The sequence below is a fragment of the Nelusetta ayraudi genome, unplaced genomic scaffold, assembly GCF_046127955.1.
Source record: "Nelusetta ayraudi isolate G7.1 ecotype Tasmania unplaced genomic scaffold, CSIRO-AGI_Nayr_v1 ptg000015l, whole genome shotgun sequence".
NCBI classification, from domain to species: domain Eukaryota; kingdom Metazoa; phylum Chordata; class Actinopteri; order Tetraodontiformes; family Monacanthidae; genus Nelusetta; species Nelusetta ayraudi.
Window position 1 is genome coordinate 3,570,064 of NW_027466065.1, and position 27,184 is coordinate 3,597,247.

Below are 27,184 nucleotides of genomic sequence, written 5' to 3' on the forward strand. Positions count from 1 at the left end.
AATAAATAGCTGAATAGATCAATGAATGAATGAAGGAACAAAATAAACCAAGTGGCTGATTTTAGAGTGCGTTCATTTTAAACAGCCAGGTTTTAATCAAGCTGAGTGTTTTGATTCCGGGGGGGGGGGGGGTGGACTCGCTGGGGGGGGCGGAGGGGTGTCCTCTCACAGCGCGGGGGGGGGGGGTTGTTGGTTCAGGAGTGGCTCGGCGGAGACGCACACAAATGCAAATTTTCCAACGACAATGCGTTGGGAAGTTGACGGAAACTTCGGGCCAGATCCACCAAGCGATTGTCCGGCTTTCGCACCAGAACATCCGTGCAAAGAGCACCAGAAACAGCTGCCGCTAACACATAGCTGTTAGAGGCAGGCCCGTGGCAGACTCATTTGAATATATTACAATTAACAAACGGCGCTGGATCCACAGAGTTTGCGCTCAGACGTAAATGGCACCAACCAAAAGTAGGCGCAGCTTGGTCCCCGAAGGGCTCATGATGAGATGTGTGTATGTAGAAAATATCACACACACAATTTAACTTACACTGGCAATTAATCGATCGGCTCAGCTACGAAACAACTACAAATCGTACTACAGTATCTGATTTCTGGGCGTTTTTAGCGCCTGTATATCATTCGCGGAAAAAAAACAAACCTTTGCGGATACGACGCAAGGGTGGCGCAGATTACAGCCACTAGGTGGCTGCAGAAAAACACTGCAATTTATGGCTCCATTCTTTGTGGATCTGGCCCTTTATCTTTTGTGCAAAACGTCGGCTGGGAACAGGTGTGTGGAGTCTGTATGAGACAGTATGTCCTGGTCTGAGAGCAGCGTTCCCATTGGCCAGCGTGGACTGACACACGGGAACAAAACCAAAGGAACTAAACTGCAAACTAAACACCACGGTACACAAACTGAAACAGGAATCCGAGGAGTCTGGAATTCCTGATTGTTTGGGAAACATTGCGTAATAGTCGTAAAGTTTCAGGAATTATTTGACTTATTTGATTGAGAGACTTTTCCACAGAGCAACTTGGCTGCATTGATGTGATTGATGGAATTACGCAGAGGGGTTTTTGGGGTGTTTACACCGAAGGCTGGAGAGAGAGAACTGAAAATTTGAGTGAATTTTGAGAATGTTTCTGGTTATTTTTCTAGGAATAAGGGGCTGGTTTTTGTTGTTTAGCCTGAAATCAGCTGGGTTTAACATATCAATGGATGAGACCATTAGGCATTAAAAAAAAACAAAACAGAAACAAACTCCCCCCAAAAAAAAGAAAAAGAAAAAGCCCAACGACCTTGATTTCCAGCGACGACAGGAGCAACCGAGACGACTAAACATCGCAATAACTGACGACGTCTGCTTTCGCTGGCAGCGCGAGACAACATCAACGCGCATAATGTCAAAGACTTAATGAGAACAAACAGCGTGGAAGCTCCGGAGAGCATAGAGATCGTCTCAGAGGTGCTTTCCATCACTCTTCTGACTTTATTTCCCCGTTTTTCTCTTTCTTTTTTTTTTTAAATGCAGCTGCCAAAATCAAAGCCGGCGCGTCACGAGCGTCGTCTCCTCAGAAATTCTCTTTCACATCCAGTCACTTAAAAAACAACAACAACAACAACACTATGACAAATAACAATATCAGCGCACGCAGGCGTTGCTGCGCGTGAAAAGTTCCCCTTTTTGAGCAGCTTCTCCGGTTCAAAGACTGTGAACGTCTCGCCGCAGCGTCGACAAGCTCACAGGAAATTCAATCAGTCACATTAATCGAATTTGGGGAGCCGTCAGAGAGGGACATTATTTCAGTCTCCGGCTCAGCATTGATGTCGCCACACAACTTGGGCTAATGACGTTAAAAAGATGGGAAAAAAAAAAAAAAAAAGGATAAAAAAGAAAATCCCCGGTGGCGGACTTGTTTCGGCAACCCAATGACCCTGCAGACATGTGAGGCGCATTTAGACCAGAGCTATTTTAACAAGACGGCAACCAATGAAAAGAATAAGGTTGGGATTTCCAAAAAAACTTCTGTCTGCACCACTAAAGTTACTTCCAGCCACATTGAATAATTCGCAAAACAATACTTTTTTTTCTCCCATGACGTCCTACGTTCTTCACATTTTCAGATTTTTCTGAATGGGACTTTGCACACCGAGAAACTCTATTGGCGAAGCAGGCAAAATTAGCCCTGTGTTTGCAGCCTCGGTCTCAAACTGACGCCTCGCGACACGTTTGGAAGGAGACAAAAAAAAAAAATGAGGCAGCCCCCAGTGGGCGGAGCCAACACCCGGCCATCGCCGTCAAGCTGGGAGAGGCAGGCATTGCCCTTTGTGACATCACGCATTCAGATTTCCAGCAGCACAAGTTTTAACGCAGCACAACTCCCTGAGCTCAGATTAGCGCGGACGCCGCTGGAGCAGCGGCAGCACCGGGACGTTGAGACGGGGGACTCACCCATGGTGCAGTTGGTGGTGAAGTGCGGCTCGATGGTGGCCGTGTCGTCCTGCGGGAGGCGCTTGTCGTAGCCGGCCGAGATCTGGAAAGGTGACCCCTGGGTGCCCAGGCTGAGGTGGACCACCGCCCAGCTGCCGAGGAGAAAGAGCAGGAGGAAGGTCAGCGCGAGCAGGAGACACCATGGCTGACAGCGGGGGCCAGGCGGAGGGGTCAGGGCCGCCGCGGGGGTTCCGGAAGCCCCGGCGACCCCGGAGACAATGGGGGCCCCCGGGCTGGAGGGAGAGTCCAGGGCCTCGGCTGAGGCCGAGGCAGGGGCCCCGTCCTGCCCGGCTTCCACTTTAGCAGGTTCCCCTTCTTCCTTGGCTGCTGGCTGCATGGCGCCCCCTCTAGGCCACACCCCGGACCCCTGGACCTCCAGCACTGGTTCCTGCCTGTCAGCTGGTGTGTGGTCCTGGCCGGTGGATGGTGGAGGCTACAGGTGTGTATGAGTTTGTGTGTGTGTCAGCCAGCTGCTGTCCGGCTCTGAATGCTCTCCTCTCTCAGGCCGCTACTGCCTTTGTGCTCTTCCACTCTTCCTGATTTTATTAAGCAAATTGCCTTGATTCGTCTCCGGCTCCCGAGCGCATCAACAGTCTCTCTCTCTCTCTCTCTCTCTCTCTGTCTCGGTCTCTCTCTCTCTCTGTCTCTCTCAGTCTCTCTCTCTCTCTCTCTCTCTCTCTCCCTCTGTCTCTCTCTCTCTCTCTCTCTCTGTCTCGGTCTGTCTCTCTCTCTCACACACACACCACCACACACACACACACACACACACACTCTCCTCTATCTCCTTCACCCCCATGTCTCTGACTCCTGCTCCCTTTCTCCCCCACCCCTCCCTCCTGTGTGTTGCTGTCTCTGCACCACCACCTCCACCACCATCTCCTCAGCCTGCTGGACAGAAAGCAGATCACAGGTTTGGCAGCTGGACATGTGGCGCTTGGCTCTGCCACTCCGCCATGACCCGTTTTTGCATCTATGCAAAATGATTCTGGTGGTTGAACTCTCTCTCTCTCTCTCTCTCTCTCTCTCTCTCTCCCCCATTATCACTGCTCTGCTGAGCCTCCGAAGCCTCTCTGCACTTCTCTTTTCTCCTTTGTTTTTGTTTTCTCCTGCACCTTGTTGGTTGAACTGCTGCTGGAATCTCCTTGAAGTGGCCGGGTGCAGCCAAGATAAGGCGGGAGGAGTCAAAACCATGCAAACGGATAAACGGATGCTGTAATGTTTGCCCGGTGGGGGAGTGCATGGATCGCTTTCCTCACACTCCTTGCAGCCAACAGCCACAGGATCTATTGCACGTGTTCATCCTGAAAAGAGCTCAAAGACAAAAAAAACAAGGGGCAACTTGGGTCGCACAGGATAAAAACTGCAGTGTCTTTGTGTTTAAAGCGGGTCGGTCAATTTGTTTCAACCACGAGTGGAGCCACTGAGTAAGAGCCGGCAGCAAGATGAACTCAAGTACCCAAAACCTTCAGGACCTTTTGTTCTTTGCTCCTTTTTCTAATGACAGAACAATCACACTGAATACATGGCAACATCCATGCTGACACACACTGCTTCCACTGCAACATCCACGCTGACACACACTGCTTCCACTGCAACATCCACGCTGACACACACTGCTTCCACTGCAACATCCACGCTGACACACACTGCTTCCACTGCAACATCCACGCTGACACACACTGTTTCCACTGCAACATCCACGCTGACACACACTGTTTCCACTGCAACATCCACGCTGACACACACTGTAACCACTGCAACATCCACGCTGACACACACTGTAACCACTGCAACATCCACGCTGACACACACTGTAACCACTGCAACATCCACGCTGACACACACTGCTTCCACTGCAACATCCACGCTGACACACACTGTTTCCACTGCAACATCCACGCTGACACACACTGTAACCACTGCAACATCCATGCTGACACACACTGCTTCCACTGCAACATCCACGCTGACACACACTGTAACCACTGCAACATCCACGCTGACACACACTGTAACCACTGCAACATCCACGCTGACACACACTGCTTCCACTGCAACATCCACGCTGACACACACTGTAACCACTGCAACATCCACGCTGACACACACTGTAACCACTGCAACATCCATGCTGACACACACACTGTTTCCACTGCAACATCCACGCTGACACACACTGTAACCACTCCAACATCCACGCTGACACACACTGTAACCACTGCAACATCCACGCTGACACACACTGTAACCACTGCAACATCCACGCTGACACACACTGCTTCCACTGCAACATCCACGCTGACACACACTGTTTCCACTGCAACATCCACGCTGACACACACTGTAACCACTGCAACATCCACACTGACACACACTGTTTCCACTGCAACATCCACGCTGACACACACTGCTTCCACTGCAACATCCACGCTGACACACAATGTAACCACTGCAACATCCACACTGACACACACTGTAACCACTGCAACATCCACGCTGACACACACACTGCTTCCACTGCAACATCCATGCTGACACACAATGTAACCACTGCAACATCCACACTGACACACACTGTAACCACTGCAACATCCACGCTGACACACACACTGCTTCCACTGCAACATCCATGCTGACACACAATGTAACCACTGCAACATCCACACTGACACACACTGTAACCACTGCAACATCCACGCTGACACACACACTGTTTCCACTGCAACATCCACGCTGACACACACTGTTTCCACTGCAACATCCACGCTGACACACACTGTTTCCACTGCAACATCCACGCTGACACACAATGTAACCACTGCAACATCCACACTGACACACACTGTAACCACTGCAACATCCACGCTGACACACACACTGCTTCCACTGCAACATCCACGCTGACACACACTGCTTCCACTGCAACATCCATGCTGACACACACTGTAACCACTGCAACATCCACGCTGACACACACACTGCTTCCACTGCAACATCCACGCTGACACACACGGTAACCACTGCAACATCCATGCTGACACACACACTGCTTCCACTGCAACATCCACGCTGACACACACTGCTTCCACTGCAACATCCATGCTGACACACACTGTAACCACTGCAACATCCACGCTGACACACACACTGCTTCCACTGCAACATCCACGCTGACACACACTGTAACCACTGCAACATCCACGCTGACACACACTGTAACCACTGCAACATCCACGCTGACACACACACTGCTTCCACTGCAACATCCACGCTGACACACACTGTAACCACTGCAACATCCATGCTGACACACACACTGCTTCCACTGCAACATCCACGCTGACACACACACTGTAACCACTGCAACATCCACGCTGACACACACACTGTAACCACTGCAACATCCACGCTGACACACACGGTAACCACTGCAACATCCATGCTGACACACACACTGTAACCACTGCAACATCCACGCTGACACACACTGTTTCCACTGCAACATCCACACTGACACACACTGTAACCACTGCAACATCCACGCTGACACACACTGCTTCCACTGCAACATCCACGCTGACACACACTGTAACCACTGCAACATCCATGCTGACACACACACTGCTTCCACTGCAACATCCACGCTGACACACACTGCTTCCACTGCAACATCCACGCTGACACACACACTGTAACCACTGCAACATCCATGCTGACACACACACTGCTTCCACTGCAACATCCACGCTGACACACACTGTTTCCACTCCAACATTCACGCTGACACACACACTGTAACCACTGCAACATCCACGCTGACACACACACTGTAACCACTGCAACATCCACGCTGACACACACTGTAACCACTCCAACATTCACGCTGACACACACTGTTTCCACTGCAACATCCACGCTGACACACACACTGTTTCCACTCCAACATCCACGCTGACACACACTGCTTCCACTCCAACATCCACGCTGACACACACTGCTTCCACTCCAACATCCACGCTGACACACACATTGTTTCCACTGCAACTTTCACACTGACACACACACTGTTTTCACTGCAGCATCCACGCTGATGAGATGAGACATTCACCTGGATTTAGAAAATGAAGACCGGGTTGCTGCTAATTGGCTCCTCTTGTTTGCACATGAACTTTATTGTTTGCTGACAGGCTATTTACTGGGCAAGTATTCTGTTTTTTTTTTGTTTTTTTTTAAATAAGCCCATGTCCTGTTTGTCACGCTTGACAAACAAACACTCAAAACATTGCACCACAAAGACCAATTTGAAGACGGGTCAGAGAAGGAATATTGGATCTTGGGCTGGGTGCTCGGGAGGGGGTTAGGTGAGGGACTGCCTGCAGGCTCCAGAGTGTTGGGATTGGTGTTTGGTCTGTGTGTGTGTGTGTGTGTGTGTGTGTGTGCTTGTTTCCAGGCCAAAACAAACAGGCTGGCGCTTCAATCTGTTTTGCGATCTGCCACAAACTCTCTCAGATGGGGTGAGTTTGGCCCCTGGAGGCGTCTCTCTGACAGAAAGTCTCTCCTGTCACTGAAGCCCGAGTCATAAAGTGCCACCAACCAGTCGAAGGAGGAGCCACCACCCCCGGGGCTTCCTTTGTGCCCGCAATATTTTCCGACAATTAAACAAATCAAATTGTTAAGCGATGGAAATCATTTTTGGATGCTCGAAACAAAAACAATGTAACACGTAATTACAGGAAAACTTTCCACACATTCCTCAATTGCGCTCCAGCAGAAATCCATCATGCAGGTTCTATTTACGCCAAATTGCGCCGCCGGGATCATTTTATCAATTACACGTAAAAAAAAAACACACCCGACAATTTAAAATAAACAATGAAACAAACAAAATGAGGAACAGTAACTGTGACAAATTACCAAATGGATTTTTTTTTTTTTTTTCCCAGGCGCGGATCACCGACAGCGACACTATTCTTGCAGATTCCAACATGAGGATGATACCTTTTTCAATTAGGACGAGCAAGCAGCCAAAATCAGAACAAACATGTTTATTCTGGGCTTTACTGTGTCTTGTGATCTGTTTTGAGTTGTGCTAGAAAGAGCATTGCAAATACAAGACACACACGCGCACACACACACACACACACACACACACACACACACACACACACACACACACTCTATCAGAGCCGCTGCTGCAGAAACCGGCTGTGAGCTTTGCTGATTTCCCACACGTGTGCGCTGCGACTCAACAGGCTTTGCAGTTCCACCTTCCATATTCCTTCCTTTGCGTCTCTTTTGTGTTGTGAAGCTTTTCTTCTTCATGCTCTAGTCTTTCATTGCTCTCATCTTCTTCCAGCTCACAACCCCCTCGCCGCCACCCCCACCCTCCCGCTAAAAAGCCCCCTTCTTCCAAAAGAGGCGGGAAGGTGTTGATCAGATGGGAAGTGATGTTACAAAAAAAAAGAGAGAGAAGAGCTCCGCAAAGTGGGACCTGCTCCCTGCCATATCCCATAATAGAAAAGGAAATGAAGCCGCAGATAACAGCTGCTGCCGCCTCCTTGATAACCTCGGGATGAATTCCGAGTGGTGTGCACGGCGAGGGGCTGGAGGCCGAGCTCTCTGCCTAGAAGAGCCCTCAGTGCAGTCCAGTAAAGGTAAAATGGGTGTAAAACTTGGCCTGATTTCTGATTTTTATATTGGTAAAAACTTAATACACTGCTTAATGCACTGCTTATAAAAATATAATAAATTATGATAAATTATATAATTTTTAATAAATGATAATAAAAGTGTATACGCGCAATACGTACAATGCAAATAATTTGGTTTTCCTACACATAGAACGGTTCTCATATATATATGTGTGTGTGTGTGTGTGTGTGTGTGTGTGTGTATATGTATATACACATACACACACACATATATATATATATGTATATATATATATATACATATATATATATATATATATATATATATATATATGTATATACACACACAAGAAACATTCATTGGTTACATTTTAGACTGCAGCCCTCTTTTCACTAAATGTACAGTATATGCTTATATGCTGTATTTATAGTATGTATATATATATATATATATATACACATACATACATATATATATATGTAAATAAAGGCAGACAACGTATCCAGGTTTGTGTGTGAAGGCCACTGTAGTTCACTGGCAACCTCAAGAGATGGAAAGGGGAGTGAAAGAGGGCTGCAGTCTGAAATGTAACCAGTGGATGTTGCCGTTTCTTCTCAAAATCTTCAAATGTTACACACTTAACCTTTAATACAGCGGCCACAGTGGCGTATATTTTCCTTTTTTTTTCTTCCTTCACCGGCGGGAGGACGACCAGCTTGCGCGACGCGACTTTACTCTTCCGTGGCTCGTTGAGCTCAGCTCGTCGGCCGTCGCAGTTTGCATTGCACCCCCCTCGGCTGCCAGTCACACTTGTTTCTCGTGACAGACATGACAGACAGACGGCAAAAAGTGATAAAAGTCTACAGACGGTTGTCACTGGCAGCCTTTCAGGCATCCTGCTGCATCTCATGGCAGCTTCAGCCCAAGTTTGTGCACTTTTACAACGTATACAGGAAACAGTATTTGGAGCAACAGAAACAGAGAAACGAAAACAAACAAAAACGCTGCAAACACAAGATAACTAATGGAATAAGAGCTGCAAAACAGCCAATCGGAAAAGCCGATCTGCTGCCGCGGCGTAGGCTCACGCGTCATCCTCCGCAATGTTGTTTTTCCCTTTCATCTTTTTCTCTCTTTTTGCGGCGTCTGGCTGCATCGCAGGGCTGATCATCGGAGCGCCGCACATCTATCACCCACCTCGACTTAATTAGCAGTGGCATTACCTCGCGAAAGCACAGCGGACCGGGCCCCGAATAAATATAGAGCTGTACATTAAGCCAGACATTAGAATGAATGATGGCGTCTCCTCATGCAGAAATTAGATGTAGCCCAGCGATTCTCATTACGCTGCTTTTGCTTTATCAAGGAAAAAAAAAAAAAAAAAAAAGTCCAAAACAGCAACAACGAGAAGAACAACAGCAGCAGCAGCAGAGCAGCAGCGGTGTCTGCGGCTCAGTGTAACTAATCTTTGCTGCCAATTGACAATTCTCATCCCATAATGCTATTCATTTATGCGCCACTAATGCTGTGCTCTGGCTAACGCCGCTCTTTTAATTTCCATTTGGTGTGTGTGTGTGTGCGTGCATGCGTGTGTGTGTGTGTGTTTGTGGAGGATGGAAGACGCCCCTCCACTCTAACAGAATTAGGGCTCGGTTCTCTTGTGGGTTCTGGTTTGCATTAGCTGCAGGCGCAGATCATCAGCAAAGACAGACAACACAACACAACACACGGCCGAGGGCGCGGTGACGTGTGCCGTTGTGGAAGGGCAACCCCAGGGCCGAGAAGGGGCGGAGTTCCAGGAAGTAGAGGCAGAAGAAGAAGAAGAAGAAGAAGAAGAAGAAGAAGAAGAAGAAGAAGAAGAAGAAAAGAAAATCAAGGTTTGTTTAGTCTTGGGTGAGGACAGGAAGTGGATGAAACCATCGGTGAAGCTCCCACCTTCAACTTGGCTTCGATGGCGTCTGACAGACACCTTGTCGACTCCAGCGGCCGCCTTTTCCGCCTTTGGAGCCAAACATTTGCTCTCCAGGAGTGCCGCGGCTCCCGTCTAGCTCGGATTGAGGATGTAACCGCCCTTTAATAACGTTTGCCGCCTCGAGCAAACACGCCTCTGAATAGTCTCTCAATGCGGCGAAATGTCACCAATATTTTGACTAATCGCAGCTTTGAGTGCGCTTGAACTTTGTCAAGAGCAACTTTACGCTCATCGCACTGCTGAGGAGAGGTTTTTTTTTTTTTAATGCAAATTTTTTTTCCTGCTTAGCTGCTGCAGCGAGCCGGGTTTCATGTCTCAGTGCAACTTAGCGCTGCAATCAGGGCTGTGCAGATGACAACCTTTGACCTATGGCCGTTACGGTGGGCGGGGTTAATTACACCATCAATACTGACTTTAGCGGCAGCTCGTCTCAGCAAAGCTCAGCCTGTCGTAGCTGCTTACTGAGGCAATACTGCTACTACTACTACTGATATTACTATTGTTTCAAATGTACTAAACAGTATTGCTTGTTGGTGTTGGATGTCTATAAAAAAAACAAATCAGTTGGCGAGTTAAATCAGGGCTGGAACCATGGAGATGGTTGCCAGATAGCTGGAAACCTACGACTTCAGCTGTTAAATGACATGCTATGCACAGACTGCCGCTTTGCCGCCAGTGACTTGTTGCATGCGCAGGTGTGTTTGTGTGGAGGTGGAGCCAAAGGCCAGGGCGGCCACACCATGGAAACCGTTTTACATGCTAATGGATTTTATTTTTTTGGGGTTCCATATCCGTATCCCGAGTTCCATTGCTTTAGGTTTTCAGCTGCTTTGAATCAAGCAAACGGAGTGAAGAAAAGAGATAAAGCTGATCGAAAACGAGGCGGCGGAGTGGCAGGCGGCGGAGTGGCAGGCGGCGGAGTGGCAGGCGGCCGTGCGATCGCCGCAGACCCAACTGAAAACCGCATTGATCTTGGCGGCGAGCTGCAGGCCATGAGGAGATCTGACCGACTGAGTGAAAAGCCTCTTCGGCAAGACGTGATGGAAAGGCCGAGATGCAGCGAGAAGAACGGAGAGATGAGATCTACATGTTGAATTCAAAAGGAAAATAAATATTGCATTATAATCTCCTTCTATCTTCCACAGCTTTGTTGGCGGGGAAGAATGGCGGCGCTGCTCAGTGGATGTGATGTGTACCTCCACTGAGTCGACGGCGATCTGCAGGCTCTCGCATGATTCTGCTGACTGCAAAACCTGGGATTGAACCCGCGGAGAGCCGCCGCTAAAGCACGGCGCGATGTGACTCACACCTGGAAAAAGATGATTAAATAAAAATAAATAAATCATGCATTTCTGTGTCGGGCAAATTATTCTGCCTGAAAAATGAACCAGCAGCCAGGGGCAAATTACAGAGGATGAAAGCGACGCAGAGCAAATAAACAGAGCCAGATGGGAAAACATGACGCAACCTGAGTCCACCAGGCATTCGTGTCACTGAACGGGGGGGAGAAAAAAAAAAAAAAAGGGATTCGGAAACACGGAAGCTGCAAAACCCGCGTTGGGGTCCCAACAGAGGACCGTCTGGGTGGGAATGTGGTCGGGGACGAGGAAGAGGAGGAGCAGGAGGAGGGTAGATAATCTGGAGGAAGCTCAGAGTCGGTGCAAGCCGAGTGTTTCACGATGAGACTGCAGAAAAAACAAATGACCTACAGCAGCTCACAAACACAAACAAGCTTCTGCTGAGAAGTGTGTTCTGCGCACAATGCGCACGCATCTCGCTCGCTCGATCTCACTGCACAGGCGCTTGAAGCGTTTCCTGCTGTGAAAGATGCGCGGACGGGAGCGGCTGGCGTCCCCTCTCGCCTTCAGTTCAGTTCAGCTCAGATCAGTTCAGTTTATTCGCTCATGATTGTACGTATACAAATGAACAGATAGCAAAAGATACAGCAAAAACGAAATTCTATTGACGGAGGTGTGTGGGCTGAAACTAGCGGCTCATTCTTTTAATAGTTCATGCATGAACAAAACAACAACAAAAAGTTCTCAATCATTTTCAAAACCAGGCTCATCATGAGTTCCTGAGTTTTATATCTGTTAAATACTCTTTATTTATATTAATACTGCACATCTCATGGAAAGTGCAAACTCACAGAAAACTCAGAAATGATACGGTTAAAAAGTCAAAGAATTGAAAGACTCTTTGTCTTAAATCTCTTAAAACCCGCAGCCAGGACGGAGGAGGAGAAAAACAAGGTTGCCTGAGGTCGAACAGGGATTGGAGAGCAAAACCTGGAATGAAGTTCAAGCGGAGCTACAATGATGACAACACGGTTCGGGTTTAATTTGGGCGGCCGCCTGGTTCCTGCTAGTTCTCATTCTCTCAAATGGCCGCAGTCTGAGCCTCGAGTCCGGAATGAGGAGAATTGACTGGGAAAATGTTGGGCTGGAAGACAGCGAGCGATGCGGGAAAACCGTGGCAGCATTCGAGTGCGTTTACTCGCTAACACTTAGCTTTTTTTTTCCCCCCTCCTTTTTGTCTTAATCAATGACAATAAAAGAGGGACTTAGACCAGAACAATACAGCCACTGTGTCCCGAGTGGACACCGGCTGCAGTGTGTGTTGTCTGTCTGACGCTCCCGGCTCGGAAAAGCCGCTTACTGCGCTGACATCTAAAGTAGTTGTAGATGAAATGAACCGCAACCATCTGCGGGCTCTGCAGAAACTGGAAATCATCTCAATAATGGTGCACGGGGGCCGCGGCTCGGCGAGCACGGACACATAATGACGCTCCTCCAGAAAGCAAATTGAAAGAAATCCATAAATGAGATGTGGACACGATGGAGACGAAGCGCAGCGGAGCAGAAGATTCGAATTAAAAGAGGGGTGGGGAGGGGGAGGGACCGAAGGAAGCGGCTCGTTGCATCTCGCTAGCCCTTGATTGGCAGCTTGCTTCGGTGGGCGGCGGCCGATTTGCACTCTGCCGAGAGTCGGAGTGCGAAAGGAAGAAAATCTGGGAGAAACGGAGAATCAGAAATCAAGCAAAACAAACAAACAAGCAAACAAAGACGCCGGGGAGCCGCCTTCAATTCAGCGGCCAGGACAGAAGAAACCTTGGAGGGGCGAGGAGCAGCCGGACCATCTGGATGCTCCGGCGCCGACACGGCGACACTGCCCACACCAACGCACGCAGACACGCAACAGAGAGAATAAAGGAGCGCGTGCTGTTTGATAGTGTGGTGGAGCGGCCATCTGGCTTCAAATAAGTGTGTGTGTGTGTGTGTGTGTGTGTGTGTGTGTGTGTGTATGTCGCGCGGCCATAAATGAATCAGATCTGGCCACACCGACGCTCTCCAGCATTTAGACCACACCCACACGCCGATGACCAGTCTCAACGAGGCCATACGGGACGGAATGCACCTTTCATCCCAGAACACAGGAGTGGCAACGGAGCAGCAGTCCCGGCTGCGGTGACTCAGCGACGGTCACTGACTCAGCAACGACCCCCGAGCAGCAGATCTGAGGCGCAAGTCACCACCAGGGGGCGGAGACTATTCCCGCTGATGACGTCGGTAGGAGGTTGGAGTGCAGTCTGGATGTCTCCGCTAGCCGCTGCCCGCCGCCCACCGTCCGTGATTCAGCGTTTGAGTCATAATAAACGACTTCAGCAGTTTGCGCCACTGACAGGGCCAGTTCCCCCCCCCCCTCCCCCCCCCCACAGGAAGTCTGGGCAGTCGAGTTTTGACTGGCGAGGGGAAACTTAGAGCCGTCGAGAAAATCTAAGGAAATGGAGTCGATGAAGAGGACGGAGATGTTGGAGTCGATGAAGAGGACGGAGATGATGCCACTTGAAAAACCTCAAAACTCAGCGGAGGCGTGCTGCGTATTCAAGGCTCTGAGGTAGTTAGCGTTAGTTTGGCTAAAAAAAACAAACAAAAAAAACAACAAAAAACAACAAAAAAGACAAATTAACAAATGACAAAATAATTGCTGACAAACTGACAAGCAACGCCGGTCAGTTTGTCAGCAATTATCTGGACTGGAGGCGAGTGGGGAGAGACGTCCTGCTGCCCGTTTGTCGCTCCGGCTGTTCATTGCACATGGAGGCTGAAGCCGCGGCGCCGCCACCGCTCTCCACTGAGAAATATTCCTGTTCTCACCCGTCGTGTTTGTGAGAAAGAGGTGCGAAAGTTGCTCCGCCGTCTCCAGCAAGAGCTGCTGCCGGGGGGGCTACAACAGGTGATGGTACAAGAAAAGAAAAAGAAAAAAGAAATACTGGAGTTTGTGGCGAGTTCTTCAGAAAGTGCATTCATTTTTACATACTGCTACTTTTTACATGGAGGTGATTTTATATCTTTAGAAACTGGACGGATTTGCAGGATTTTGTGGTTTTATTTTGAAAAAAGCCTCTCGGCAGGATCCGTCGCACTGTGTTGATGACGATGTGTCACCGGTTCTGATTGGACTGAATTACGTCATCACATCCTGACCCCAATCGCTGAAGAGTGAATCTTTCCAAATGTTGCACGTTGTTGGTGCGAAGTCACAGGGAAATCTGCTCAGAATTCAATGCTTCAGCTCCCAGCACGCAGGACAGGAGAGAAGCTGTGGTGGCAACAAAGCCTGCTAGCATTGCCTCAGCTAACCAATCCTGGTTCCTGGTTTTCTACCAACCCCCCCGATGAAGCTTCCGAATTTTTTCATTTTTTCATTTTTTTTTTTTTTTTTTAACGCAAAACGGTGCCGGAGATTAAAAGCACAAAGCCAGGGGGAGGGGCTGAAGGGGAGGGCCTGAGGGGGAAGACGGCGGTGTCACATGGCTCCTTGCACTTTTTTAATTATGAGCAGAATTCAATTACTGCGCAGCCTCATGCTTCGGAGAGACGCAGGAAATGGCTCAAATCAAGTGACAACTTGTGATTACAACGTGTCCACAAGGAAGGGTGAATAAACAAAACAAAAACAAGACAACCACAACTCCCGCAACTACCACAACTACCTCAACTGCTCTGTGCTCTCGAGGCTCACGACTTCATTTGTCAGCAGACGGCGTCACAATCTGGTGACGTCTGAAAAAGGTCACGATGCGCAGCGCAGCATCAAAGATCAGGGAGCAGAGCAAAGAGATTTATTCCATTTTCTTTTGGCGTCTCCTCCTTTTCCCTCCCGTCTGCTCGCTTGACGGCCCTCCCGCAGCCAAACTACATCCAAAGCATTCGGCCGGACGATGCTGCCTGGCCCGTGACGTGACGCAAGCAAGGAAGGACACACAAACTGTGATAGGATTAAAAAATATATCACAAATTGAGGGAACGAATCTTCCAGGACAGTGCAGTTATTATTAGAGATCATATCAAGTTGTGTTTGAGAGGATCACATGAGGGTGTCAGGGCGTCCTGATTGGCTGGATGAACATCTGCATTCATGAGGCCCAAACAGCGTCTCGCTGCGCTCTGGGTCGGCCTGACTTCACCTGTCGGGTCCTGCTCATCCATCTGCCAACAAAGCAGCCGCCGTTAGGAAATTAAAAAAAAAGAAGGAAAGAGATGAAATTAAACTGGCGGTAGGGACCAGAGGCAACTGTGACAAGGTCCTGCGAGGAGCCGCTGAGGAAGAAGAAGGAGGAGAAGGAGAAGGAGGAGAAGGAGGAGAAGGAGGAGAAGGAGAAGGAGGAGAAGAAGAAGGAGGAGAAGGAGGAGAAGGAGAAGAAGGAGGAGGAGAAGGAGAAGGAGGAGAAGGAGGAGAAGGAGGAGAAGGAGAAGAAGGAGAAGGAGAAGGAGAAGGAGAAGGAGAAGGAGGAGGAGGAGAAGGAGAAGGAGGAGAAGGAGAAGAAGGAGAAGGAGAAGAAGCAGGAGGAGAAGGAGGAGAAGGAGGAGAAGGAGAAGAAGGAGAAGGAGAAGGAGAAGGAGAAGGAGGAGGAGGAGAAGGAGAAGGAGGAGAAGGAGGAGCGCGCTGTGTATCGAGGAGTTTCCTGACATTAACATGTTAGCGCAAACACGCTGCGCGCTATCACTTAGCAGTTAGCAGGAGTGCAGAAACCACACGCACGCTATTAGCAGAAGTTGCGCAACACTGCTTTTTTTTTTTTTTTTTTTCCACCAACGTCTGATCCTGAGCAATCAGTGTCCTTCAAACAGGCTGGCAAATATGCTCACTTACGGCGAATCAAAGTGCACAATCACTTCATTTCACCACTCAGGCTCGTTTTCTTTTCTGCCGGGGATCAAAACTGCAGATTTTTCTCTCCCTCTTTGCGCAACTGGAAGTGTTAAACTGGTGCTGTGAGGAGGGGAAAGCGAGACGTCGCGTTAAAAAGGGTAATATTTGGGTGTTAGCCGAGGAGCCGCGGCACTGGTTCCGCCTGAGAGACGCTTTCCATATTTAAACAGGAGGAACCGCCCGAGAGCTGGAAAAGCGAAAATCAATGAGTGTGATGTTATTTGGGATTTTTTTTTTTTTTTTCAGGGGTGTTTTTTTTTTTTTCTTTCTTTCCTTTGGGAGAGGAGTGAGCGACTAACATGAATATTAATTGGAGCTCCAAGTAAAAATGCATCTGCTGCTAGAAAACAAACAAACAACGTTTTAAAGGCCTTGATATCCATCTCCCGCTGACCTGCTTATTCGGGCAAAGCGCAAGCGGCACCACCGATGTTTTCTCCACTTCAGAACAAATTCATAGAGGTCGTCGTGTTACAGATTGGATTTCAGATGTAAAACGACGGCGACGACATGAAATTGTCAGAGGAATCGTTTTTTTTTTTTTTTTTTTTGGGGTGCGCTTGCGGCAGAGCACACAGGGTGCATTCATGTGGAAAAAAAAAAGGAAGGAAAAAAAAGGAAGGAAAAGAAAACGCCGCTTTATCAAATTTGTCCTTGTCCGTTTGAAAGTAAGTATGAATTTTTTCGCGCCCTATTACGGTTTCCATTTTTCAGCGGATAACGACCCGGCGCTTCCACCAAAGCCCTTTAATGAATTTCATTAAGAAAACAATCCATCAGCGGCGCTAAAGGCTGGCTAACCCCTCAGCGCACGCCGCTCCGCAGTCAAACAATAACAGCAATAATAACGAGGATGATAATCACAATGATGACGCGCCCGCCGCCGCCGCCCCAGCCTGCTGTTGGCTCCGCCCCCTCGAAAGCCAAAAAAGCCCCAGCATTTGATTAGCGGAAGGTTGCAAACAGAGGGTTAAACCTGCTCTAGCGATTCTACGTGAATATACGATACGAATAAAAAAAACATCCCTCTGATAAATTTGGCCATTTGCGCCAATGGAGTCCCGTGACCTTCGACCTCTCGTCACGACGGCTCATTTCAATCCAGCTCTTGAGCTGCTGAGGCCTGTGGTTCCAAACTCTGTTGCCTTCTTCATCTTCTCTTTCTTTTTCAGCGGTTCGTCCATCGGCGGCTCCCATCCCTGCTGCCTGGAGGAGCGGGACCAGGCCCGGAGAAACATTTGGGCCGATAGCACCGGTCCAGCGTGGAGGCAGCGGCAGCAGCGGCAGCAGCAGCGGCGGCAGCAGTGGCAGCAGGACCAGTGCGTTTGTTCCAATTACCGGCGGTAATTTGAGGGGTGTGCTGCTCGTTAACCAAACACTGGCCAATTATGCTCACCTCATGCGGGCGCAGTAATTGGATTTGGTTGCAGCTCCGGGCGTCAGGACAGGACGAAACAAACAGCAGACGGCCCCGCGGCGCCCGCACCAGCAGGGAGAGAACAGAACTTTTTCTTTTTCTTTCCGTCTTTTAATCCTCACCACCATCACGCGACTGACCGCCGACTTCTGGCAGAACGTGTCGGTGGTCACACGGCTCGGGAATGAAAAATGAAACAAGGTTTTGTCTGAAATCTGAAAATGTTCACGATAGCACAGCGGCTAACAATTAGCAAGGCTCGCCCTCCAAGGAGTCAAGCCGTCTCCTCCGACATCAGCGCCTGGTGAAAAACCCATTTCTTCTGACTCAGGTCCAGTCGAACGGACCTCGCTGCAGCGTCCTCGCTCACAGTCGCCACTTCCAGGTTCTGTCGCAGCTCAACTCTGGCTGTGGCTCCGCCTCTTCCTCTGCAGTGGACGCAACTGACTGGTCCAGTTCTGCTCGTCAGGCATAGAAACCGTCGAAGGTTCGGACCAAACTCGTCCAATTCTACCATAATATACAAATTACACTACACAAACTACACTTTAATATCTGTGGATGTTTCCAAAGTTTTACTGTGAGCGTCGTTCTTATATGTGAAGAAAGTAAAAGCCCATTAACACTCATCAGCTCACACAGAAAATGTGCTGACGTGGTGCCAGGAAACTCTCATAGTTTAATTAACTTTGGGAATTCAGTGAATTTCATTTCTTGAATTTTTTTCACCCCCTCTGGTTCTGACTTGAGAGGAACTATAGTGTTTAAACTTGGCAGTATGTACAGTACATAATTTTTTAGCCTAAATAAAAAACTGAGCAAATAAATAAATTAATTAAAAAAAAAACTACAAGCGCAACCAATTTAAAAAAAAAAAATAAAAAATCTCTTTTTTGGGAGAAAAGCCAGAAAAAAAAAAAGAAAGAAAAATGTCGGCGGTAATGACGTGAGAATGAAAAGCGCCGGTGGAATTAACAGACGGGGGATTGGTTTTTATTTTATTACCCTCCTCCAGAAGGTTCTGAGTGGTGAAACAAATTTAATTAGGGGTCTAGTGTGGGACTGTCGGGCTCCACAGGCGTGTTGTGTGTTGCCCGCCGCCGGCGACCCGCCGCAGCTTTATTCCAGCAGCCTGCTTCCTGAGCCCGAGGTGAGGAGACGGGAGGAAACAGTGCTTAAAACCTGAGGTGTTTACACGCCTGCCGCCTCATTTAATGTGGACCAAAGGCTAAAAAAAACCCACCCACTTTAATCACACCAACCTGGAACCAACATCCATGTTAGCGATATTTGGATCGATATTTGGCGTATCGACTTGATGGGTTAAAACTCTGGAGAGTTTTTTTGGAACCCGCTCTCATGGAATGATTGTGACAACAACAATTTCAAGCATTAGAAAAAAAAAATAATGGAAGGTTTATCAATCAGCTCTCTATGAAGACAACTGCTTGAGGAAAAAAAAAGACATTTATATTTATGTATATTTATATATTTATATTAATGATCCACAGGGGGGAACATGTTTTAGGGTTAGCATAAGATGCTACAGCAACCTTGCAACCTTAATTCTCAAGTGTCAGTATAGCGTCGTTATCGGCGATACTGGACCTGTACTGAGTCGGTATCGGTTCGATATCGGATCTTGCAGTATTGCAAAGCACACTGGAGTGCACACCTTTGTTCCCCTCCGACAAATAAACAAACAAACTACAGGTGCGAGTCAGCCGCCCTCCAGGAAGGAAACAGACAGTCGGAATCCTCAGCACGGGTGTGCGTGCGTGTGTGTGTGTGTGTGTGTGTGTGTGTGTGTGTGTGTGTGCTCCTGAGATGAGATACACTCCTGTAAATAGTAATCAAGGACACAACCTTCCGCCGTGTTCCATCAGATCCTGCTGCTGCGTCTGCAGCCGCTCTCAGTCAGACGGAATCAAGGCGCCGTCACTCAAACCGCAGCCGAATTGGGCCAGGCTGAGTGACGGGCGGCGGCGGTGGCGGCGGGGAAACACGAGTCCCGGCAGCGTGAAAGGCAGGCGGAACACTTGAGCCATGAAAACTTCATGCGGCAGCGGCGGCGGCGGCGGCGGCGGCGTATGAAAAGACACCGACGACTCTGTTGCGGTTGCGTGTCTAATGTGGATCAGCAGACGTGGGCGGGTCCCCGTAAGGCCAACATGTAGAGTTTGTCGTCTTGTCTCATTGTTACAGTGTGTGCGAGTGCGCACACACACACACACACACACACAGGCGGAAGTTTATAGAGTTTGTGACAACTGCATGGATTTTTAATGACGAGTCTCTTCGCTTTGGCGGGGTTGCAACAAAACTTTAGGTCAAAAGAAGGGAGGTATATCCATCTATATGGTTTTCTTCTATTCTGTTCTTTCTACTGTTTTTTTTTTTTTTTCTATACACCTCCAACATTTTCAGCGGGTTTGTGTTGATCCAGGAAGTGATGTTCACTTCCTTGAAAAAGTTTTTTTTTTTTTTTTTTCGCACAAAAAAGATTCTCTTTGGTGCCGACACACTCGGAACGCACTGATACACACTGCGACGACGCCGGCAGTCGGAGTTTGTTTCACTTTAGAGTTTTCTTTCAGCCGCTGCATCATTTCAAGCTCACAGTTACGTTTTTTTTTCCTCCTTTTTTTTTTAACAAAATAACTGGGTACTTTTTTTCCTTTTTTGATCGGATCAACCTTCAACCGTTGGGATTTTCACACTTGTCACACGGCTCCGCCCACTTTCTCCTCAAATGAAGCTGATTGGTGCGGAAGCGTTGAAATGGCTTCAGCCTGGAGCTTTTCAGGACGGAAGTGCGGGAACCTCAGTTCCCCTCACATTTTGTGGTGGTCGCCGGTGGGAAACGCGCCTGTGCTGTTGCCACGGCAACCACTTATTTCCTGCCACTTTCTTCCCATTCACTCCAGCAGCTTGTTACCGCCTCCTTCCAACAGGTCCTACCCCTTTACCAGCCCCAAACACCGGTGGGAAATGCACTTCGCTCACCCCCCCCCCCCCCCCCCCCCCCGCCACATTGTTAAATCCAGCCTGAGATGGGAACCAGGCGGCTGTCAGGCCCTTATTCCACTTTTTAGGACACAACTATTTCCCCGCCTCTGGGGTCCGCTGGCCAAATTTCACCCCTTGAAATCTGCTTAAACTTTCCTGTTAATGCTTCACATTCGAGGGCTTTCTCACCCCGCCGAGCACCTGCGCTCGCTCGCTGGCTCGCTCGGCCTGAGCCGTGTTTGAATGCAGCTCCTGGGGAGGAATTGAACTTGTGCACGGCAGGCCCGCTGAAGCCTGAATTTAGGGACCCTAAATATCTCTGCCTGACATTCCGGGCCGTCACGGTTCGGTAAGTGGGCGACACGCTAGGGTCTTCCCGAGACGTCCCGACCTCGCCGGCGAGCTGCTTTGCATCCGGGCCACGGACACGAAACACGCTCAGCGCCGAGGAAAATTCTTATCAAGGCTCCTCTCCTGTCCTGCGCTGTCCTGTCCGTCGCCGGCGCCAGCAGGTGATTACACGTCGGGAGCTGGCGCATGCAGCAGGTATTTCCGCCAATAGGCCTCCCGGTCCAGCTGAGGAGACGACCTCCCCCCTCCTCCTCCCTCCTCCTCCTGCCGTCGCCGCCGCTCCTGATGAGTGACGGCTGACTGTAAAGCTGCCTGACATAACGGAGGTGAAATGTGGTGACAGGGGAGGCAGAAGTGATTACAGCCGCCTGGGACGGAATCCTCGGCAGCAGCGGCAGCAGCAGCAGCAGCAGCAGCAGCGGCAGCGGCAGCAGCAGCGGCAGCGGCAGCAGCTCGCCAGGGAAGTAATAAACCCCAGGCGGCAATTGTATTATCCGAGCATCAGAAATGTAGCGTGTGAATTCCGAGTGGCGGAGCCAGAGATGTTTCCTTGGGTGTCCAGGGTGAGATCACACAGGAGTGGCAATAAGTAGACACTGAAATGAAGACATTCCAGACTGTACTATTCTAATTGTTACTGTGTTACTGTTGGTATTTATTAAACCTTTTCAGCGTGACTCTCCGAGCGGCCGGCCTGTCACAGAGAACAAATCTTCACCAACGTTCGATATTGATAACAAACCTACGTCAGCTCGTTATAGCAGCTTCTTCCCACTGTTCTAGCGTCTCGGTTAGACTGACATGAAATGTTTTATTTTGTGTGTCACGTTTTCCACAAAGAACAGAGTCCAGACCAATCGTCAAGCCGGAAATGCGTGTGAAAAAAAAAGAAAGAAAGAAAAAAAAAGAGATACCGTTCATCCGTCATCCACAATGTCACTTGAGTTTGTAGTTTGTGAGGAAGAGTGAGCCAAATGCTTCCACGCATCTTGCAGGGTTCCAGTCAAAACGGTGATGAATTGCGCTAAAGTGAGACGATGCAGCATTGTCCAAACAGCGAGAACTTGAGGCGCAGAAAACGGGAAAACGCTGGACGAAAAATGAGAGCAAGAGAATCCAAACATCAACGACGTTACCGCGCGTCGGAACCGCAGGACACTCAGAATGACTCGTGATGGCAAAACTTTGGGAAATCTTTCTCCTTCACCTTCAGAAACAGAACAAAATAAAATTAAAAAAAACAGCAAATGACACAGATCTGATAATCCAGAAATTGTGTTTTCCCAGTCAGTCTTTGTGAGTGGTAACAAACCCGGCGGTGTAATGAGATCCTGACGAGCACTTATCAGCCCGCCGCATTCGAATCTGCACTTCCTTCCAGTTTGTTTGCAACGCTTTTTTTTTTTTTTTTCTCCACGATTTGAGAGGCCTGACGGCGGAAATTGAAGACAAACAGTCGGCCGAACGAAAACATTTCAGACGGCAAGGTAGCGATGGAATAAATAATGCATAAATTCATGGGGTTCTACATGCATGGGTGTGTGCATGTCAATGAGGGGAGGAGAGGAAAAAAACGGCGAGAAAAGTGGATTTTCATAGCAGGCAGCTGGCCGCGAATGAAGCCGCGGCCCCAGGAAGTTGATCGGCCAATAAAACAGGAAGTGGAAGTGCAGCAACGAGGGCGGCGAGCTGCATCGTCAGGCAGCTTTTTGATGATGAAGTGAATGAGTGCATTTAATTGGTGGCGACGTGCAGCTGACAGCAATGCGGGGCATGGAAAAAAAAAAAAAAAAGTTTTATTGCAACAGAGATTGAATGAGGCCTGAAGGAAGACTGAGGAAAAAATGAGCCAGTAAATGTCAAATGAAAAATATTTCCAAATGAAATGTTGTAAAAGAGTGTTAAAATAAGTGCAGCTAATTGAAATAAAACTGGGCTGAGCAACTGATAATAAATGAAATTCAGTTAAATTGATTTAAGAAAAAAAAAAAAAAGTTGCAGAGAATCTAAAAGCCGACCCTGACTTTTGCCTACGTTTGTGATATTTTTATATCCTTCCTCACCCATCATTGCCTTTCATATCAGCCCGAGTGGCAGTTTAACGCACAATTATATAATCTGCCCTATGCCACACATTGAGAAGTGATTCATTCCAAGCAATCTTTGTTCTATCCCCCGATGGCTAAATTAAAAAGAAGGTAATCCAGTACATGACTTGGGCTTGGTCTAATTGTTGGAGGCAGGGTTTTTCAATCTGGGGAGCTGTGCTGAGGAAGTTGCTGAAGAAGCATATGCAACGGGAGTACGCCGCTGTTGACTTCATAACACGGGCACATTTGCATTTCAGAGAATGGAGATAAAAACTGGCTTTGTGATGATAATCGCTGTAACGGGGCGACACTGGAGAGGAAATTGGACCTTAGCGGGAGGGAGGAATTAAATATTTGATCTTCCGTGTAGCCCGAGGCAGAATTCTCTCTGTGTCACACCAGACAATGATGCAGAGTTTAAAAAAAAGAGAGAGAGAGAGAGAGAGAGAGAGAAAAAAGGATTGCTTAAGCGCAACCTCGACATGTCCTACAGCAACCTTGCACATCCTGTACAAAGATGTTCTTGCATTAATGCAAAGAGTCGAGGGCCTTTTTTTTTTTTTTTTTTTTGGTGTTGTTGGTTTTTTTTTTTCCGCTTGCTTCGCTTTGTCTCGGCCTGCAGGATGAATGGAATTTGTTGTCCCGCTGCAGACTCACCTTGACCGGCGACGCACAAAAAAACAACAAATGAAAGTGACAACATTAACCAAAAGAAAATGCGCTGAAGGACACGGATGACACATTGACACTCAGAGTTTGAGCGTCGGGAGCAGCTGCAAGTTTAGCGGCAAACATCGACAACAACTCCACGATAGCACAACGGGTCCGCAGGTCTACAGGGAGATAGAAAAATATGATCCGATAAATGTTGGAGCGCTCTTTTAGATTTTTCTCATATTCATCAGGTTTGCCAATAGGGAGCAGAAGGAGTCCGTTCTGATAAAACCGCTATAACGGCAAAATCCATGCTAGTCGCCGTTAGCAGCAGCAGCAGCAGCAGCAGCAGCAGCAGCAGCTTTCAAGGTTCTTCACAGCGACTTTTTCACCCTCTGGTTAGTGATAGAATCCACTTTTCACCAGATTTTGGAAAGATGCTGCACCTGATCCGCTCCATTCCGCCGTTCAAGGCACCCAGAGAGGCTTCACGGCAAGTCTGTCGACCAATCAAAAGTGTCCGCAGTCCGCGAGACACAGCGGGCGGCAGTGGAGGACGTTGGAGCCAACCAACGAGGATCTGAGGTGACTTTAAAATATTTACTCTTAAGTTTTGCATTCAGACGACCCCGTGTGACTGGTGCCGCCCACTCGGCACCGCCCACTGGATTCCCATTCCGTGCAAAACAATGAGGGTGGGGGGGGGGGAATAAATAAACAACGTTTTGTGTCGTCGGAGTGCTTAGTCTCATAATTAAATTCCCCTATGTTTGCGCTGACAAGCACAAAACACACTTTAAAGATTCATTTGGTTTCAGATGAATCGGCCCCTCCCCCCCCGGTGCCCTCCCTCCATGAATAATTTCACCTGTTTATGGTGGCGTTCCGTGCCGATTCCACGGAGCAACTGGAATTTGTCCCTGACCCTCCCTTCAACCGCGCCAAAAAAATCAACGCACAAATGCAGCAAAAGGAATCCCACAGTAGAGAGAAATAAAAAGCCCACAGAAAACATTTCTGCATGGTTTCTGGAGGGTTTCTGGAGGGTTTGGGACTAAAGCGGCGGAACCATTGTGGCTCAAACAGTTTTCTCTCTCTCTCTCTCTCTCTCTCTCTCTCTCTTTCTCGAGGTGAAGACACTGACAGGGAAAAAACAAACCACAACAACAAACAAGTCTCTGGTTTGGTAAAAAAAACAAAAAAACAACAACTATGTGAAGAACCGCCCACATCCATCAGCACACCATTGGATCAATAATCCTCTGGGACCTCAAGCTGGCAGACACAGGCGTCCACTGGACTCCAGCTGATCTGAAAACCATCTGTTTCACTACAGACGACACTGGGCTCACTGCACTCCTTTCCAAAATAAAACTAACTGCTGGAACTGGAGCTGTTTCCGACTTTTTTTTTTGTTTTTATCCAGACGACGGAGAGAAAAAGTTCAACTACTACTGTGAAAAAACCCTTTTTGCTCTTGTGGACCATCAGAAAGTGAAGACATTTTAAACAAAACAAAACAAAAACAAACTCTTACTAACAGCAGCTTCCATGGAGTTTTTTTTTTTTTTTTTTTTAATTCTGCAGCACACGGAATCAACTTGTCAATGCAGCGAGAACAACAGAAAATCTCCACAACCAAAGAAAAAGGAGGGAAGCCCCGCCCCCAAGACGCCTCAGGGCAAAACATGCTGCCTTTTGGCGGAGCTGATTTCACGACGGTTCGTCTTGAACGGAGAGATTTGATCAGATCCAAAGGCTCTTCGGAGAGCAAAGGGGGAAGGAAAAAAAAATTAAAAAATCAAGGATTCACTGCATTCGCCCGTCCCAGCGTCAGCGACTGAACAAGAGCTTTGACAGGTCTGGATCTGCAGCTTTTCAGGCGTCTGGCCGCACACATGGTGCCTTTCTCGGGAAAATGTTCCCACAAACTGCTTGTAATGGTGGAATTATAATCTAAATTAAAATCTTCTGCAAGCTTTCAAGAGTAGGAGCGAAAAAAACACTTCCGATGTCTGAGTTCAGGCCAACATTCATCACATCTTATGCAACGCTTTCAGAAAAAAACAAAGCATATAGATAACACACAATGTAGCAGCGCAGCCGCTTCTGGCCCGACTGGCTGCCCGTCACGTTCCCGCCGGATTAAATCCTTGTCTGGATCGACGGGCAAATCCCAAGCGCCGTCGCACCTGCGCCGAGAGACGAGCTGAGCATCCGAGGACGGAGAGAACCGAGGGGAAGAGGCGAGAAAAACCTGCTGAGTCGGGTCTGGGAACGCAGCAAACCTGCTCAAGAGCGTGTGGACACACACACACACACACACACACACACACACACACACCCACACACCCACACACACACTGATGTAAAGCTGCTCCCTGTCTGCTGCCGTGCTCGGAATAACGACCTGTGTCTCCCTCCCGGAGGTCGCCGCTGAACAACATTTCCTGCACAACTTTCACATCCGCGGCCAAACAAGATGGTAACGCAATAAAAACAAATTCACAACCCCCCCCCCCGAGTGAAAAACACACAATCACACTCGGAGGCGGTCAGGGGACGATCCCAACCGTTGGGCATAATAAACTCAAGGAGGCAGAGCTCCGCAGCTCGCTAGTAGATAGATAGATAGATAGATAGAGAGATAGATAGATAGATAGATAGATAGATAGATAGATAGAGAGATAGAGAGATAGATGAAGAAAGGGCTTTATTTATCCCAAAGGAAATTCACTTTCATTCAACAGCAAACCAGTTCTTAAAATATTGCATAGAGAGATAAAGATTATGACTAAAATAAAGAATTCAAGCTTCTTTGCATGCGGTCATTAAAAGTCTTTTTTTTTTTTTTTTTTGTTACACGCATCTGTCTTGACTTTCAGAAATCTGTTAAATCGTTTAACATCTCGCATTGTGGCTGGATTGTACGATTCGTTCACCAATTCTCATCATAAGGCAGCGTTGGCAAACAGGTCGCACAGTAGAAAACTCAAATTCTTTTCTTTTCTTCATCTTCGTGCGTAATAAACTGCAGCTGTGCAGGAGAAACGGCGGCTAGCGTGTTGCCTGGCGGTGAGCAAACAACCAACCAAACAAACAAACAAACAAACAAACAAACAAACAACCCCAATGTTCGTTAAAAGCCAGCGAGCCGAGAAAATCCGCGAGGTCGATTCCCGGTGCCGACTCTCTCTCCGGGACGTCGGCGGCTAAAAAAAACCGCCTGAGGGGGCGTAGACGTCGGAGCCCACGACCTGCCGAGCGCGGCGGGGAGCTCGTTCCACGGCGGCGGCGGAGGCGCGACAGCGTTTGCCCGGGTCGCCTCCTCGCT

At 48.5% G+C, this 27,184-nt stretch overlaps 1 protein-coding gene across 1 annotated transcript in view; it reads right to left on the reverse strand.

The window, feature by feature from the left end:
- Positions 1-27,184, reverse strand: part of alk (ALK receptor tyrosine kinase) — a 135,524-nt gene that overhangs the window by 56,709 nt on the left and 51,631 nt on the right. The window contains exon 3 of the mRNA XM_076023544.1: positions 2,451-2,581. Within this exon, the coding sequence (XP_075879659.1) occupies positions 2,451-2,454 (4 nt within the window). The 5' untranslated portion in view covers positions 2,455-2,581. The remainder of the gene's footprint in view (positions 1-2,450; positions 2,582-27,184) is intronic.